This window comes from Trachypithecus francoisi, unplaced genomic scaffold (assembly GCF_009764315.1).
Source record: "Trachypithecus francoisi isolate TF-2019V2 unplaced genomic scaffold, Tfra_2.0 Lachesis_group1, whole genome shotgun sequence".
NCBI classification, from domain to species: domain Eukaryota; kingdom Metazoa; phylum Chordata; class Mammalia; order Primates; family Cercopithecidae; genus Trachypithecus; species Trachypithecus francoisi.
In genome coordinates, this window is record NW_022681454.1 from 143,005,284 (window position 1) to 143,023,610 (window position 18,327).

Sequence of the window (18,327 nt, forward strand, 5' to 3'; positions counted from 1 at the left end):
TGAGTGTTGTTTTGTGATGCACATTTTAGTACTGCTAGAGGCAAACTTTCTAAATATTAATAATAATAAACAAATTCCTCTGCAACTGACAGAGAGTGCACAGATGAAGAGGGATTTCCAGGAAACAGGGCGTTCTGGTCTTCTGGATGTGGCAAAGTCTTCATCAGAAGGGACAAGCTCCAGAACAACTGCAAGTGTGCCCCTCATTTCTTTGGAATTCCCCTTTCAGGAGCACTGAGGGCATGTGAGTTGATTTTTAATGTGTAAAATCAATCTCTTTAGAGCTACTTCTATTATAAGGTAATTTTTAGTTTGAAATTAATATGAAACTATGGAATTAAAAGCTTCTAACACTAAGAGCTGTCATTAGGAAACACAGTGACAAGGATTCAATATACTGTGAGGTGCCACTGTACAATATGTGGGATTTTTCATGTCTCCTTGCCATTGAGCTGTAGGTGACAACTGCAGGTAGAGCTTAGCTACAATGAAGCTGACACATGCAAGCACTCGGCCCCTCTTGTTCCTGCTGCATCACTCAGGTTGAGCGAGCAGCAGACAGCTAACACGCCACTCATAAGTACTTCTAGAGGGCTGGGTGGTGTGATGGAAAGGACGTGGGCTTTGAAATTAGAGACCTGAGTTTAAATCCTGACTGTGCCACCCACCAGCTATGTAAGCAGATGATCTTACCCTAATCCCCCTCAGTTTCCACATCTGACTCAAATGAAGTTAAAATAACTATCTTGAAGGGTAGTTAGAGGTTTCAAGTGAGACAGGGTATGGGAAGTACCTAGCATAGAGCCTGGCATAGAGTGAACATCCCCAAAATGATAGCCATTAGGATTACTGTTGTTGTTGTTGTTGTTGTTGTTATTATAAGAAGTAGCATTATGAAATAGTATTGTGTGGCTCAAATTCAGCAGTCTACCAGGACTGGCCAGGGAGGGGCTTGTCACCGAGATCATTCAGGATGAGGTGTGCAGCACTTCTAAAACACTGTAGATGGTGACGCTGTGGACTGCCCCAGGAACTGAAACTCCCTCCCGCTGATGCTGCCCAAGCTCCCACAGGCCTCATCTGTTTACAAGCCCTGTATTCTTAATAAGTGCTCATGATCATATTTGGTCTACTGCCCCTCTCAGAGCACTGACTTCTGGGAAGCAGTGATTCCCATCTTCTGTTCTTTTCTTTCTTAAAAAAAAATCTTTCTACAGTAATTGTGTTGTGAGAGTTTTAAAAAAATCACATAGGTCCCCTTTCATAAAGGGATTTATATAAGGATAACTTTCAAATGGCATTCTGAATTTATTTTAAATATGCTTCAGTTTTGCCCTCAGCTTGCCAGGAAGACAAGATCTTAAAGAAAGCAAGCCCCCGCTGTAGTGAGTGCTAGGTATTTTGGGCACTAAACGGGTGGTTCTCTTTTGCTCAGCTTATACTTTTTTTTTTTTTTGAGACAGAGTCTCACTCTGTCACCCAGGCTGGAGTGCAGTGGCATCATCTTGGCTCACTGCAACCTCCGCCTCTCGGGTTCAAGCGATTCTCTTGCCTCAGCCTCCCAAGTAGCTGGGATTACTGGTGCCTACCACCATGCCTGGATAATTTTTGTATTTTTAGTAGAGACGGGGTTTCACCATGTTGGTCAGGATGGTCTCGATCTCTTAACCTCACGTGATCTGCCCCCCTCGGCCTCCCAAAGTTCTGGGATTACAGGCATGAGCCACCATGCCTGGCCTAGATTATACCTTATATTAATAAAATACTGGCATACTTTTACATCCAAATACTGTCGTTTAACCAGATTAATACAAATGAAACTCAACAGGACATTTGAAGCTAGGCAAAATATGGTAACCTCAGCTACAGATTAGAAAAACTGGAGCCAGGTTTTTACCCTTCCTGGACAGGACCACAATACCATATATTGAAACCATGGAATGAGGAAGAGGGTGATTGCTAGAAATTAGGGTCCAGGCCTACTGCATTTTTAAAAAATCATTGCTTATTATTATAGAATACTTAGTAGTATATCATAAGCAGTTATGTCATAAGGATATTCTTTTGGCTGATGATGGAATATAAAGTATTTAAAAGTGGGATATACTGTGGCCAAGCTAAAGTAAGAAAAACAATAACCAACCACCCAGAGTTGACTGAAACTGGTTCCTACCATCATCAAAATGTACCTACACAAAACCTGACTGAATATTCTGCTATATCAAAGCTTCCCTAAGAATCTAGGAGCCTGAGCTAGCACATCTGAAACCTGAGAGGTGACTCTAGATGTCAATAACGAGTGGCTCTCAAACTTTAATGTGCATGATACCCTCTTTTGAAATGTGTTACATGTGTTGGACATCAGGGTTTTATCCTTAAAATTCAGAATCAGTAGGCTTCAGCAAATCTGTTTTTTTAAAAATTTTTATTGATTTTAAGAAACAATGTACTATAATTTTAAGGATCACCCTTTGAGAAATGCTGGTCTATGGTGTCCATCCCAAGGGCTCAAGATTATAAAGCTACATACTTAAGCCCTTCAAAATCAGAATTATTGAATAGTAGAGCTAGAAGAGCCCCAAAGATCATCTAGTCTGAACTTTTCACAGCCAGTGGACCATAGGGTTGAGATGTTTCACAGCACAGGGTTCTTTCTGCAGAACTCTCACTACAGCTTAGCATGGTGGCTAATCGCTAGGCCTGGGCTTGATTTCTGGCTCTGCCACTTGGGCTCATGTGACTTGGGCAAGTTATGGATCACTTGGGAACTTCCCTTATCTAGTGTGATTGTGGAAGTCATGTGAGCTGGTGCCCACAAAGTACTTATGGGAATCCCGTGACCTACAGCAAGCTGGTCATATGTAAGTTCTGGATTCTTTCCAGCATGATAAGGTATAAGCAGGAGATAAGGTATTCCAGCAGATAAGGCCAAAGGAAGTTTAAGGTAGGTAAGACTTCGCTGTACTACTATAATTTTGCCAGCAGGTTTTAATGAAAGTAGTTGTTGCCCCATATCAGTTTTTCTTTTTTTTTTTAAAAAAAACTCCACATATACTAGTAGTTGAACACAAAAATATTTTATGCAACCTACTCTATAAAATGGCAGTCTCAGCTTGGACTTTTTAGGTGCTCTCAGAGCACCTTGCATGAGAGGGTCCCTCAAAGCTACATAATGTCATTCCAGAGCAGAATTTGGTGATCTTCCAGGCAGGTTCAGGAAACCACAGATCCTCCCAACAGTAGCTGGACACAAAATGAGGTAGGGATCACTCTAGCACATCCCTGCTGGTTTAATATGCAGACTATGGGATTTGCCAGATTCTTAGAGCAAGTGGGAAGTCTCTCTCAAACTTTTAGGCAGTCCACATATCAATGAGAACCCATTTATTACGTTGATCATGCAAAGTAAAAAGTCAGTAATTTCACCAATCAAAACCTGTTTCTGAATTCATTATGCTAATTCGTAATGTCTCCGGTTGACAGAAAGATAACAAAAGTATTTGTTGTAGCTGCCTCTGGAGTGAGTATTTCCTTTTTGATAAAGTTGTGGCTGAACACTACAGTGAGAATTTTCTATGACAGCAATTGGCTGTTCCTGGCATTGAAGTCTAAACTAACAAGTACATACATAATTACCACACTGACCACAGAGAAGTATTTTAAAGTAAACTACTTTATGTAACTAGCACTTAGCACAATGTTTACTTATTAAGTACCCAATTAATGTTTGCCGCTATTATTACTATTGAAAACGTGTTGAATAAATCAAAAACGGTATACAAACTCTGTTATATAAGCTGAATAAAATAATAATCTAAATAAAAGTAATCTTACATTATGCAAATCCAGAATCACTTTAAGTCTTTTTTTTTTTTTTTTTTGAGACGGAGTCTGGCTCTGTGGCCCAGGCTGGAGTGCGGTGGCCGGATCTCAGCTCACTGCAAGCTCCGCCTCCCAGGTTCACGCCATTCTCCTGCCTCCGCCTCCCAAGTAGCTGGGACTACAGGCGCCCGCCTCGTCGCCCGGCTAGTTTTTTGTATTCTTTAGTAAAGACGGGGTTTCACCGTATTAGCGAGGATGGTCTCAATCTCCTGACCTTGTGATCCGCCTGTCTCGGCCTCCCAAAGTGCTGGGATTACAGGCTTGAGCCACTGTGCCCGGCCACTTTTAAGTCTTAATTTAGCTCTGCTTCCTACATGGTATCAGAAATTTGGGTTAAAGTTCAGTGAAGGCCTGGTACAGTGGCTCATACCTGTAATCCCAGTGCTTTGAGAGGTTGAGGTGGGAGGATCGCTTGAGACCAGGAGTTTAAGACCAGCCTAGGCAACATAACAAGGCCCCAGTCTCTACAAAAAAATTTAAAAATATCAGCCAGGCATGGTGGCTCAGGCCTGTAGTCCCAGCTACTCAGGGGACTGAGGTAGGAGGATGGCCGGAGTCCAGGAGTTGGAGGCTGCAGTGAGCTATGATCATGCCACTGCACTCCAGTCTGAGTGAGAGTGAGACCCCTATCTTAAAAAAAAAAAATGTCCACTGAAAAAGGGACAGCAATAGCCAAAGCCTACATGGTGACTATTTGAGGAAGAAGATAAAACCTTCTCCCTAAGCAAGCTATAACGCAATCTTTTTTAGACCTTAGATTACAACCCATTAGTGAGGTGCAAAATCAATTCTGGATCAAATTGTAAAATATATTTCTAAATGCAGATTGTGGTTAAAAACATTTGACGTGGAGGAGGAAGACAGCATGAGAGTATCAGGGCAAACATCTGGCATATCATTAAGATGAATGATACTTGAGGGTCAAGCTGGAGATCTTTCAGAGAAGCTTTAATATCTTTAATTTCATACCTGCTGTCTAGAACCCTGGGGACTTTCTAAATTTTTATTACAAAGTCTAGATATGCTAGCAATGATTTTCAGACACCATATTCAGAATAAAAAATCCAAACCAAAAATAGCTCAAAAATCTCTAAAGAATATTACTGTATTACTTTGTTTGAGAACTCCCATTTCTCTCTTTATGTGGATCAGAAAATAATAGCACAAAATGACAGATACTCCCTCAGTTTTCTTTAGCCTGGTGGTAAAAAATCTACTAGGTCCATAATTTTAGCAGCATCTTTAAGAATCTGTCAAATGGCAAAGACTCCCAAACTGCCTTTCCTCACAGAACTGTAACTCTGAAGGAAATTGCATGACAGAAATATATTTATGGCTACACTCCAAAGATTGTCTTCTATTTTCTGTCGTTCCTCTGGATTTCTATTTCAACGTTAATGGGTTATTGTGAAATAGTAATGTTGTGGCTCTTAGTTTGCAAGAATGGAGTGCAGACAGTGTTGCCTCATGAAAGGTAAGGCTGGCTCACTAGATCTACTTTCAATAGAATATAACTTTTTATTAATAATAAAGAAAATGTAAGAAATGAGTATCAGTTTATGACTGGGCCACATGGAGATATATGTTTATGGGAGCAATTACAGATGTTAAGTATTTTAGAACTGTCTTATAACCAGCAGTGTAATCAGAAATAATTTTCTTTTTAAACAATTAATACAACAATTCAAACCCATGCCAAGATTGAACATTTATAATACTTGGATCCAGTAGAGCAATTTTTGGTCTTCAAAGTGTTTCCATATCCTATAATCCAATGCAGTTCTGGAAGTTAGGAGGCCTGGAATACAGTTTCGGAGATATTATCTGGGAGAAGTTTAAAGATTTTTTTTCTATACTTTCATTTATTTGTATGTACAATAAGGCAACAATTACCGACTTGCTAATATTCAAGATTTTTTAGGTAACATTATCTACAGGGTTAAGAGCTTTAACCTTTTAGCCCAAATGTAGAGTAGTTTTATTAAGATAAGATTTTTTATGTACTAAGTAGAATAGGCTTTGTGTGAAAATAATACTAGAAATGCAAACTTTTGTATTTCAAATCAATTTCCTCTTGACAAAATGACTCAAATGTTATTAAATGAGATTTTTAGCCCAAGTTGTAGGTAATTCTTTAACATTCCTAAAGAACTTCCAATCAAATGGAAAACAAGATCCTTTTAAGATTGTGTTTCTCCTAAGACAGTCTGGAGGGTCTGAAGGTATTTTTTAACCTCTTTAGGAAGAAGCTATAGACATATTTCCTTTCCTGTAATACGTTAACATTATTTATATAAGTATTCCTTTCAAGAACTTATTGCTTTTGCACACATAATAGGGAAACTTGTTATTCTATAGAGCAGAAATATCAGTCACAGACTCACAGAAACTTAATACTGGAAGGAATCTCAAGTATCATTTTGTCCATCTTCTCATTGTATGAATGAGGAAATGAGGCCTATGGCAATTAAGTGATTTGTACCAGCTTTTGGTGAAAGAACTAGAACAGGAATCCAGACTAGAATCAGGATGTGCTCTTTATCCTATGTCTACCAGAAAGCTATATTCTTTTAGCCTAATGCATAGTTTCTTGTCATAGTTCAGCTGTGTAACTGAAATTAGACCCATAATTAAGTACATATAAACAATGTAAGAAATAGTTGCCTTGATTTGCCTTTGTACATAAATGTCTGCAAATGGCAAGACATACAGTGGACTTTTAATAAGCATTGATGATGATATTCTATTTAATATTTAATTAGCATTCATTCAATTTGGAAGCACTTTTGGAAATAAGAAATTTGGAGTCTTGCCATTGACTGCCAGTAGTCAGCTGACATACTCTGAGGTTATGTACTTTCAGTTTGTTATTTAAAAACATTAAAAACTAACACAAACATGTTTAACTTAAGGACCTCAAATGTCCTGAAACATTTGCTTGCTAAATGTAGTGAGAAAGTTTTCTGCATATATTGGAACTCTAAAAAAGCAAAGTGATTTGAATACTCAAGAGAAAAAGATAAATAAGATGAAAGTAAAATGCCAATTCCACAGGATATCTTGGATCTAATTTCTTTCTTGATGAGATCTATTGACTGACTGTGCACTGAGCCATTATTAACTAGGATACAAGCTGTTCTTCAATCTCTGCTATGTAAAATATCTTTTAATTATTACATAAAAATTGTCATCAAACTAAAGAATAATTTGGGAGAGTTCATGGCTTTTATGGCAACCCACAGCAAGTGATGCTGTCTTGACAAAATATAAAATTACCTCCAACCCTGAGCTGAAACTATAGGAGAGCAGCAAACAAGCCCTGTAGTATTGTTTTAGATGAAGCACAGTGATAGCTCTGCACTTCCTTCAGGCCTCCTCTTTCTTCCTGAACGAACTCCAGGGAATGGCATCATGTCAGGCTTTCCAGATGGATTATGTGAAGCCATAGCTCAATGTCATTTTCAATAGGAAGCCTCATAATTAAAGGTCAAATAGTCACTTCATCTGCAATCAATCAATAGAAAAAGTACTAATACGAAGAACTAATCAATCAATGGCAAATGCACTAATAAAAGCAATGAATCAAATTCAGCATGTGTGTAGATGCAAGTACAAGGAAGAGATCGAGATAGGGCAAAAGCAAGAACAATAAAATAAATCGAAGGTGTATATAAGAGAATACTCAGAAAGCTTCTCAAGCAAGAGTTTTCATCTTTGGTTTATTAGTTACATGGTTGCCTTTTGGCCTGCAATGATTTATTCTTAAATACAAATACTAGATATAATAATGAATGGTATTTTATATTTCACTTAATGTATTCTATGTGAGATGTTAAAGATGTATATACACATATATACACACACATATATATAAAATCAGAAGAAATACTATGATAGTGACTGCAAAGGGAAAGATGCATTTTTAAAGTGCTAAATAGGTATATTATAATGTTATATTTCATCTTTGGTCAGCAGTGAGAGAAAATATAACTCTCAGTGATATTACCTAAAATTTTCCCTTGCTTTCTGGACTATGAAGTCCTCATACCCCCCCCTTTTTTTTTTTTTTTTTTGAGACGGAGTCTCGCTCTGTCGCCCAGGCTGGAGTGCAGTGACCGGATCTTGGCTCACCGCAAGCTCCGCCTCCCGGGTTTAAGCCATTCTCCTGCCTCAGCCTCCCGAGTAGCTGGGACTACAGGCGCCCGCCACCTCGCCCGGCTAGTTTTTTTGTAATTTTTAGTAGAGATGGGGTTTCACCGGGTTAGGCAGGATGGTCTCGATCTCCTGACCTCGTGATCCGCCCGTCTCGGCCTCCCAAAGTGCTGGGATTACAGGCTTGAGCCACCGCGCCCGGCCAGTCCTCATACTCCTTGTGATGTTCTTGCACTTCCATGCAGGGATGTTGATATTGTGGAGGCTGTGCATGTATGGGATCAAGTGGTATGTGGGAAATCTCTATACCTTCCACTCAATCTTGCTGTGAACCTTAAACTGCTTTTCAAAAAATAAAGTTTATTAAAAATAAAAATAAACAAAAAATAATTTCCGTTAGGACTATTATCAGCCTATATCTCAGGTCACTGTCATGGCCTATCCTCTGTACCAGAGATGTCAGGTCACCAGTAGAGGGTCACATGCATTGGATGTTGTGAAAATGGATACAGTACATTTATAGTGCTTACCAAGAACATTCTAACATTAGCATCTAAACATCCCTTGCTGTATGGGGAAATAGGGGTGATCTGTTTGAGATCTGAAGCAGCAAAGAGGGCATTTTCACAAATACTATGTAAGAGATTGCAAGACAGAAGCCAAATATTATCAAGTGATGACAAAATATTGGAGTTGGAAATAAAATTACCTAAGTTTAGAACCAAGGAAACTGAGGCCCAGGAAAGTATCAGTGGAAGAGCCAGGATGAGTATTTATGTCTTATAATTCCAAGACAGCCTATGTCTATCATGTTATGAAAGTAGCTAAGGATTACATAGATACTACACTAGTACAGCATCTTATTGGAGGGTCTATTTCATGGTAGAACACTACAAAAGCAAACAGAAATCCAATGTAACCCAAGCCTTTTTAGCAAAACAACTACTTCATAGCACCTATCTGTTTGCTTGAAAATTAGCTTTTGGAGAGTATAAAGGACAGAAAAATATGACTTTAGGATTAAGAAAAATAAAAAGACAAAAAACCCTTATAGAAAAGCACACGCTGTATGCTTCTTGGGTATGCGTTTTGCTCTTTGTTCAGCACAACCAGCTCTAACACAGAACAGAGAAACAGAGAAAACCCTTTTTGGTTTTCCTGACCAAAACAAGTCCTTAAAAGTATCCAGAACTTAAAGTGAAAAAAAAAACACACACAAAAAAACAAAAACAAAAAAACAGTGGGTCAGGTTTGCAAGCCCATTGCAGAAATGTGGGAATGGTTTCAGCCTATGCTTTAAGGATACAGGCTCATTCGATCCCTGCACTCTGTATATCTGAGGAGTCTGGCAGCACCTGCATCTGGACTAACTTTATAAAAGTCCCTCAGGTTTTAGAAGACCTGAGACAACAGACAGTACCTAACAATAACACACATGGGAAAGAAGTGTAAGATGATTTCTTTGAAGTCAACAACTAAAACACACTTGTTTCATGAAAATCTACAAGACAGGGGTCAGGAGACTAGAACCTTGGGAGTGGTAATGTAGTTGTAACTAACATAGTTATTAATAATCAATAAGAATAGCTACACCTTATAGAGTACTCACCAAGTGCCAGGCAGCACAGCAAGCTATTAGATGGGCTCTCTCATGTCGTCCACAGCAATCTATTTACAGTATGATGATTGCACACATCTTGTCATTTATTGACTACCTGTTATCTACCAAGTGCTGTGCCAGGTACTTAGCAAATTTAAACTTGAATCTTTACAACAGCCTTACAAAATGAATGTTATTCTGCCCCTTCTACAGATGAAAAGGCTAAGCTTCAGGGAAGTTAACTGCTTTGTCCAGGGTCACAAAATTAGGATTGGAATACAGCTTTTAAGACTGTTTCAACTTCAATCTAATGATGATTATAGCTACACAAATACAAAAATACATATATAATTTATTCAAATAAGCTGAAGCTCTCAATAACAACTGCTCCTAAAGGTTTGTCCAATTTCAAAATCATTTTCCAAGCTTGGTAAGACTGACAGCAGACTATGAGACAAATATGTTTGGGATTAATAAAAACATTATGAAATGTCTTCATTTTCTAGTTCACAGACTGAATTTCCTTAACATAAGTAGACTAAGAACAACATAATGATTCTTCATTCTCTTAAGTGACTCTTGCCAAAATGTAGAGAAATCTGTAATATGAGTTTTTGCCATAACATGCCCACCACCCCAAGGAGTTTGTGACTGATGTATATTTCAATAAAGCTTCTGATTACTTAATGACTTTTAATGACTAAAAACATAGATTCCAGATGTCTAACAGGTTATTGGGATAATGCCACTAATTGGATAAAGCTAAGCAGAAAATAGCACTTTTCTTCTTAATCCATTTTTGTCCATTAAATAAATACTTATTTCACTTTTAGTGCTAATCTGATTGAGTTAATGATAACTATATTGTTTCTTTACAGAAATAACATTCAGAAATGAGCATCACACTAATGTCAATATCAAATTAGAGTAATAACATTATTCCCACCTTGCTCTGAGCTGCTGGAAAATAAGTTAATCTTTTCTGGGGACAATTCTAGGGCCTGCCAAAGCAAAGTTTTTGCCAATTCCCTATTTAGAAGTAGTTTCCACAGCATCTCCACCCTTGCTCTAATGTTAACATTCTACATTGATAATCTTTTATGAGAATTGAAAACATGATTATAAATTAAGCTAAGTTTTACAGTATTAATTTTGGCCCACAGAGATTTGTTCAAATAACAGAATTTCAAATCTATGACCCACCCTCACTTTGTTACTGTTCCTTATCTAACAGTGTGGACAATATCCCATTCCGTTTAATTTGAAGAGTTCTTTGAATTTCAAAATCATAAGATGTAACTATATGAGGGTAATATATGGTTTTTAACTCTGTGAATCACTTACCCAATGTGAGGGATTTGTGTGTAGAACAGAAAATGATAGCCACTGTGTCTGCTGGTGTGAAACCCGAATTATTCCTAGGGGCAAAAAAAGATTTTGACAAATACTTTTATAAAAAGCCAATTTAACACATCTAAAATCAAATGTAGTACCTACCTTTATGTTAACATCCCTTTGATCAATCCTGGTGACAGTGGTAATTCTACACCCCAGTGTAGAGAAGTGTCTGAATTTCTTTTTAGAGAACCACTTCTGAGTCATTTATCCATGAAAAGGAGAACAGTTGTAAAAATGTGTGGTGGAGGTCACCTAAGATCACGTATGTAATCAGCCCCTGGAGCAGGACTGATTATAAAAATAATGCAACAAGGAACTCTAAGTTTCTAGGTTACTACTTGATGTTTACCCAGTGGCTTGAAAGGATTAATGTATATCTAAAAATGCTTCTTTCAAGGAGCAACACATCCTTTTGGCAGCAAACACACACTTAAGAAATACATGGTATGAACAAACATTTAACATCATATATTTTAGTAAACACAAATTATCATTTTTTGAGCAGTATCATGTATCAGGTACTTCTCTAATGTCTTTACATGTAAAAGCAACAACCCCAAAAGGCAAGTGATACAATGTTCCTATTTACAGATGAGAAAACTGAGGCACACAGAAGTGTATAACATACTCAGGGCCCATGGTAGTAAGTGACACAGCTAGGATTCAAACAGTCCAGTTCCTAGGCGTGTTCTTAATTACTATATTCTACTATTGTTATATACTATGTTAAACATTTAAAAAAACCTCACTGAGTCAAAACTAATTAAACGTTGTGGGGAGTGAGTCCTGGGAATTGGATGTCATAATCAGATTTCCTGTTTTAGATAATAAGGGTTTAGAAAGCCAAAAAAGTTAAAAATGTCATTGTTATGATTGTGCCTTTATGTTTTAGAAACTATTCTTTGCTGTGGAGTCAGGATATCAGGATTTGACTATATAGAGTCTATTCATTCCCTGCTCTGAACTTTGACAGAAGAGTTAGCAAATGGAAAAATGCTCTAGAAACTGACTCCATGTATACAGTTGCAGATATAACAATGTACCTGATGTTTAAGGCTCCCTAATGAAAGAGACCCAATCATTTCCCTTAGTAATCTCATTCCATGGGAGAAAACTCTTCCCTAAATAGATCCCACATCCTGTTTTTCTTGTTGTATGTTCACAGGAGGAGAGAAGAGTTCCACGCCCCTCCTCCCCCCACCCCCATGCTTCCTCATCCCCTGTGCCTGTGTCTAGAGAATATTTAAAATGGCCTTTGGTCTCTCTTCTGAAAAGGCATGCATGTTTCTGCTTCCTAACCAGTCTTACTTCTAAGCTCTTTCTTGATAACTTTCAAACTGAATTTTTGGTGTTTCACTTCAGTTGAGGATTCCCCATGGATGCATATCATATACTCTTACTGAGTATAATAACACTGGCTTATTGTTTCTACATTTTATTCTCATATTGATATTGTAATACCATTCTTGTTTTTTAAACATTGTACTACATGGCTTTCATATTTCTTCATCCCTTTATTCCTCACAGTAGGCCTAATGGGGAAGGAGTTCCACAAGGTTCCGTAAATGCATGGGCTGAGAGATGAAAGCACGACAGATATATATGAGAAAGAGGAGAGGAGAGAGAAAAACAGAGTGCTTTGCGGCTGAAAGAGAAGGATCACCTCTAGCTTGGCAGGGAAAGTAGGAGATGATGATAGAGCACAAATAACCTTCTGGGAAAAAATAACAACTGAGTTGAGCCTTAAAGAATAGATTTAGACATGTGCAGATGTGTGTTTTAGATAGGGGACAGTGAGACTGCAGTACGGGAGTATAGGGGGCAGTTGGCAAAGAACAGATTCTTCAGGCTGACTTGTGTGCAGCGACACTGGCTTATGATTAGGAGTATTGAGTTGATATGATGGGATAAGTGAAACTGCTGAAGGACTTGGGACAGTAGAATGACATGAGTAGATCAATTCTTAAGGAGCAGTGATCACACAGCATGGTATAAGAGTGAAGATGGTGAGGCTGGGCAGGAAGCAGAGAGCTCTAAGGGCCTAAAGAATCAGAGTGAGGACAGGAGATGGTAGAAAGAGACATGGAGACAGGATGAAAAGGATTTCTGTTAACTTCTGTGCAATAGTACCTCCCAACAGATCAAGAGTGCAGGCTTTTGGAGCAAACACGCTGGATTTTAATTCCAGGCCATCCTTTTGCTCATATGTAGAATGAGTACAAGACTCTTAGGATCAATTGTGGGGATAAATGCCGATGCTTGTTAAGAATGTGGCACAATGTATATGTCGAACACAAGCTAGGGGATATTGATATTATTGCTTTGAGAGAGAAGGAATAATCAAAGAGAAATTAGAAACTTTGAGCATATGGAACTGACAGGAGCATTAAGGAAACAGAGAATTAAAGAGAAGGCTCAGTCAGCTTTGGAAAGGAGGCCAAGGAGTTGATGCTGATGTATACTGGATTTGTAGTGGTGAGAAGGACTGAGTTTGTATTGGTAAGAAGGACTGTGTTTGCAGTGGTGAGAAGGACTGTGTTTGGAGTGGTGAGAAGAACTGTTTGGAGTAGCGAAAAGGACTGTGTTTGGAGTGGTGAGAAGGACTGAGCCTGGAGTGGTGAGAAGGACTGAGTCTGGAGTGGTGAGAAGGACTGAGTCTGGAGTGGTGAGAAGGACTGAGTCTGGAGTAGTGAGAAGGACTGTGTTTGGAGTGGTGAGAAGAACTGTTTGGAGTGGTGAGAAGGACTGTGTTTGGAGTGGTGAGAAGGACTGTGTTTGGATGGTGAGGACTGTGTTTGGACTGGTGAGAAGGACTGAGTTTGGAGTGGTGAGAAGGACTGAGTTTGGAGTGGTGAGAAGGATGAGTTTGGAGTGGTGAGAAGGATGAGTTTGGAGTGGTGAGAAGGACTGTTTAGAGCGGTCAGAAGGACTGAATTTGGAGCAGTCAGAAGGACTGTGTGTGGAGCGGTGAGAAGGATTGTGTGTGCAGCAGTGAGAAGAACTGAGTCTGGAGCGGTGAGAAGGACTGAGTCTGAAACGGTGAGAAGGACTGTGTGTGGAGTGGCAAGAAGGACTGTGTGTGGAGTGGCGAGAAGGACTGAGTCTGGAGTGGTGAGAAGGACTGAGTTTGGAGCGGTGAGAAGGATGAGTCTGGAGTGGTGAGAAGGATGAGTCTGGAGTGGTGAGGACTGAGTCTGGAGTGGTGAGAAGGACTGTATTTGGAGTGATGAGAAGGACTCTGGAGGGGTGAGAAGGACTGTATTTGGAGTGGTGAGAAGGACTGTGTCTGGAGCGGTGAGAAGGACTGTGTCTGGAGCGGTGAGAAGGGCCGTGTCTGGAGCGGTGAGAAGGGCCGTGTCTGGAGCGGTGACAAGGGCCGTGTCTGGAGCGGTGACAAGGGCCGTGTCTGGAGCGGTGAGAAGGACCGTGTCTGGAGCGGTGACAAGGACCGTGTCTGGAGCGGTGACAAGGACCGTGTCTGGAGCGGTGACAAGGACCGTGTCTGGAGCGGTGAGAAGGTCCGAGTCTGGAGCGGTGAGAAGGACCGAGTCTGGAGCGGTGAGAAGGACCGAGTCTGGAGCGGTGAGAAGGACTGTGTTTGAAGTGGTGAGAAGGACTGTGTTTGGAGTGGTGAGGACTGTGTTTTCAAGAAATTGGGCAAAGAGAAGAAAAGGGTCACAGGATATTTGACCATGACTATAAAGAGAGAATGAAGACCCAGCAGAGAGAAATACCTGATGAACACAGGTCCCCAAAGAGACCTGAGAAGCCAAGAATAAAGAGGTTATCTGGAGCAGGGCATTTCCTATCATATCTGAACTGGAAGCAAAAGTGAACAAGGGGAGTGAAAAATATGGAGATTTTTCAGGCAGAGAATGGGCAAGCAGAGGCAAGTTATGTCAGAGATTTTACTTTCTTTGTAAAGTGTGAGTCAATTTTGAGTTAATTCCAAGGCCTGGGAATCAAAGACATTAGAAAAGTTTGAAATTGGCAGGTTGGAGAATATGAATTTCAGTCAATTAACAAGGGATACAAAAACTTCCATGCAGGAGTGAGTGCCCTCCGGTGATTGTAGAACATGTAATGTGATCAGCTGGCTTAGGTGGGGGATGTTGTCCAGAAACGTTTGTGGTGCTAGGAGCACTTCAAAAACTTTGTCTTTTGTGGCCCTTGTTTATATCAGCCATGGCTGCATCTGGGTTTATGCATTTAGTTTTCTTCCTAGAGTCTGGCAATACATTTTTCCTTTAGTAAACTTTGTTTGGCTTCATATCTTGTTCTTTTCAAGGTTATAGCACATTTCCAATATGTCATAGTCTCTCTGGTCAAGAAGGCTCTGAATTAATCTGGCCCTGGCCACCGCTCATTAGAGCAGCATTCACAATGTGGCTAAAGAGGATATTTGCAAGACATGCTTACTTGTCCTCTGTTTCAGGTAAAGAGACTAAAGCTAGGGCCACACTGGGAGATTTCTGGCTCACTGCTCTCAGTAACACTGCTCTACAGTTTTATTGACAAAAAGTCCATCAGTGGGAAGGAAGATTAGAACCTTAAGGCACAAAAAGGGAACATTTAAGGTTAAAAACAATATTCCTCCTCAATAGGGTTGACTTGTACTCTAGCTATGTAGGACCGGAGTGCTGTACATCGGGGAAAGCTGACAGAGGAGATGCTCACTTACCCCTCTGTTCAGGAGGGTGGTAAATTACCACAGCATAAGCATTATTGAGCACTTTTCTAAGCACGTTGCAGCCAGTATTACTTCCTTCTCAGAAAAGCCGTACAAATAGTGTTACTGCTCTGCTTTTTCCAAAAAGGGAACTGGAAACACAAGTAGGTTAAACAACTCCCCTAAAGTCACACAACTAGTAAGTTGGTTGCCCCAAATCTTGGTCATAAGTTTGCCTTTTGAGAAAGAAAATATTAAAATGAAAAACACTACAAAATGTAATGGGTGAGAGCAGCTATCTTGGTAAATAATCCACGCTTAGCCATACTGTCAAGGGGGACTTCATGGTACAAGGTCATGACAAGACCCAGAAAAATCAAATGTCCTGTACATTATATTTGAGTAGTAATGACTAAAATTATTTTCACTGATTAACATCTCTATTGTGTCTGCTCACATTCTTGAAAGGAATCACATTACTATTTATTTTCTAACTCTACCTTATCTCTTTTTAATATTGATTTTCTTTTTATCCTGTTTTTAATGATTCTTTTGATCACTTTGCCTTCTCTTGAGATGTTTATTTCCTTTTCTTCCCAACTGGTCTTTTTATTCTCTCTTACAAAGCTTTCAATCAGTGTTTTCCACATAATGTTTATTTTGCCTTCCTTTGCAGTACCCACAAAGGAAAACATGTCAGGTTTTACTAGTAGAATCACAGAATGTGGAGCAGAAAAGGTCCTTTGAGATACTTCTGTCTAAGCCCACTATTTTCAGAGGAGGAAACTTCCATGTGAAGCCTCTCCTTTGTTAACCTCTGTACCTGTGTTTTGTCTCTGCTAGTTTTCAGAGAAGACCTCTTCTGTCATTAGTTTAGTGGCACTGAACAAGCTACCCAGGTGCCAAGGCTTAGTTGCCTCCTCTGAAATGGTAAGGAAACTTACCATTAATGATCATCCCCACCTTCCTTCCCTGCTTCCCTTTCCCACTCTCCCATCCTGCTTCTCCCAGGGCTACGGTGAAAGGCAGATTGAGATATCTGACTGGAAATGTACTGATCAGAATTAAAACACATATACAAATATTTGTTTTCTTCCTTTTCCTTTCTTAACAGTTTCTTTTGCCACTCTAATGACAATAAAGGTTTCTGTTACTCTAGTTATCAGCCTACTAAACTTTTTAACTTTTTATATATTTTTAAAAGATACCCAATTACTGCTTTCCTTTTCTAAGCTTTTTCAATGTGTGGTTTTTTTTTTTTTTTTTTTTTTTTTTTTTTTTAATTTGCAGTTTCCCAAAGTTGCAGAATGGTTAGGTCATTGGATAGCTGACTCTTGGTTTGATGAATCAACTCATTTCCTAGCAAGTGGGACAGAGAAAAGTAAAAAATAATGTATTACAAAGCTAGCAAAGCTAATGCCCCATCTCATTATTATTATTATTATTATTATTTTGAGACGGAGTCTTGCTCTGTCACCCAGGCTGGAGTGCAGTGGCGTGATCTCAGCTCACTGCAACCTCCGACTCCCGGGTTCAAGTGATTCTCCTGCCTCAGCCTCCAGAGTAGCTGGGACTACAGGCGCCCGCCACCACGCCCGGCTAATTTTTGCATTTTTAGTAGAGATGGGATTTTGCCAAGTTGGCCTGGCTGGTTTTGAAATCCTGACCTCATGATCTGCCCACCTGGGCCTCCCAAAGTGCTGGGATTACAGGCATGAGCAACCACACCCGGCCAGATTTTTTTTAAAGTATAGAAATTCTTGGGCTGGGCATGTGGCTCACGCCTCAAAAAACAAAACAAAACAAAAGTACAGAAATTCTCCAGGGAAGCCAGGAAATCGAGAACAGAGAATGAGGCTATGTGAGCAGTAATTTAGGCTTCAGACAAATTCGAAGTAAATCATTAGTAGATGATTATGGCAGGGGACAGGGTGGGAAGAGGGTGCAGAGAGGGAGAAATGATCAAGCTATATGCTGTCGTTCATCAAAGAATCTGCAGGTTTGACTGTAAGTCAAGGAAGTTAAAAACCTGACAGATGGCTAGTTGTGGTGAATCATGCCTATAGTCCCAGCACTTTGGGGAGGCCAAGGTGGGAGAATCACTTGAGGCCAGGAGTTTAAGACCAGTCTGGGCAACATAGCAAGAGCGTGTCTCTACAAAAAATTACAAGTTAGCCAGGCATGGTGGTGTTTACGTGTAGTCTCAGCTAACTCAGGAGGCTGAGGCAGGAGGATCACCTGAGCCCACGAGTTTGAGGCTGTAGCAAGCTATGATGGCATCACTGCATTCCAGCCTGGGTGACAGAGCAAGCCCCTGTCTCAAAACAAAACAAAACAAAACAAAACAAAATAAAAACCCTGACAGAACCTTGGTGAATGCAGAATAAGAAAAAGAAGGATTTTAAAATCACAGATCCTTATGAAAGTCCAGTCTTCTCCGTGCTGTAAATTCTTAATTTCAGTTCAACTAGGTGTCACACCTCTGCCACCCATGCCTCCTTTAGCAGTCCCAGTAGTGGCTGCTCTGTGTTCTATTTTTCAAGAAAATTTTTAGTCACTAACAGGATATCTGCATTCTACTTAATCCGATAGGAGGAGTGGTTCTGATGATCACTTTGCCACAAGC

General features: G+C 39.7%; 1 protein-coding gene and 1 long non-coding RNA gene across 3 annotated transcripts in view; one reads left to right on the forward strand and one right to left on the reverse strand.

Annotated features, from left to right (window-relative positions):
* Positions 1 to 182, forward strand: part of LOC117085993 — a 32,015-nt gene extending 31,833 nt beyond the window's left edge. The window contains exon 4 of the long non-coding RNA XR_004438160.1: positions 93 to 182. This is a non-coding gene — a long non-coding RNA (uncharacterized LOC117085993). The remainder of the gene's footprint in view (positions 1 to 92) is intronic.
* Positions 1 to 18,327, reverse strand: part of SLC10A7 (solute carrier family 10 member 7) — a 264,962-nt gene that overhangs the window by 18,720 nt on the left and 227,915 nt on the right. For both annotated transcript variants that reach the window (XM_033215417.1, XM_033215418.1), the window contains exon 10: positions 10,979 to 11,052. In XM_033215417.1, coding sequence (XP_033071308.1) covers positions 10,979 to 11,052 — 74 coding nt within the window. The remainder of the gene's footprint in view (positions 1 to 10,978; positions 11,053 to 18,327) is intronic.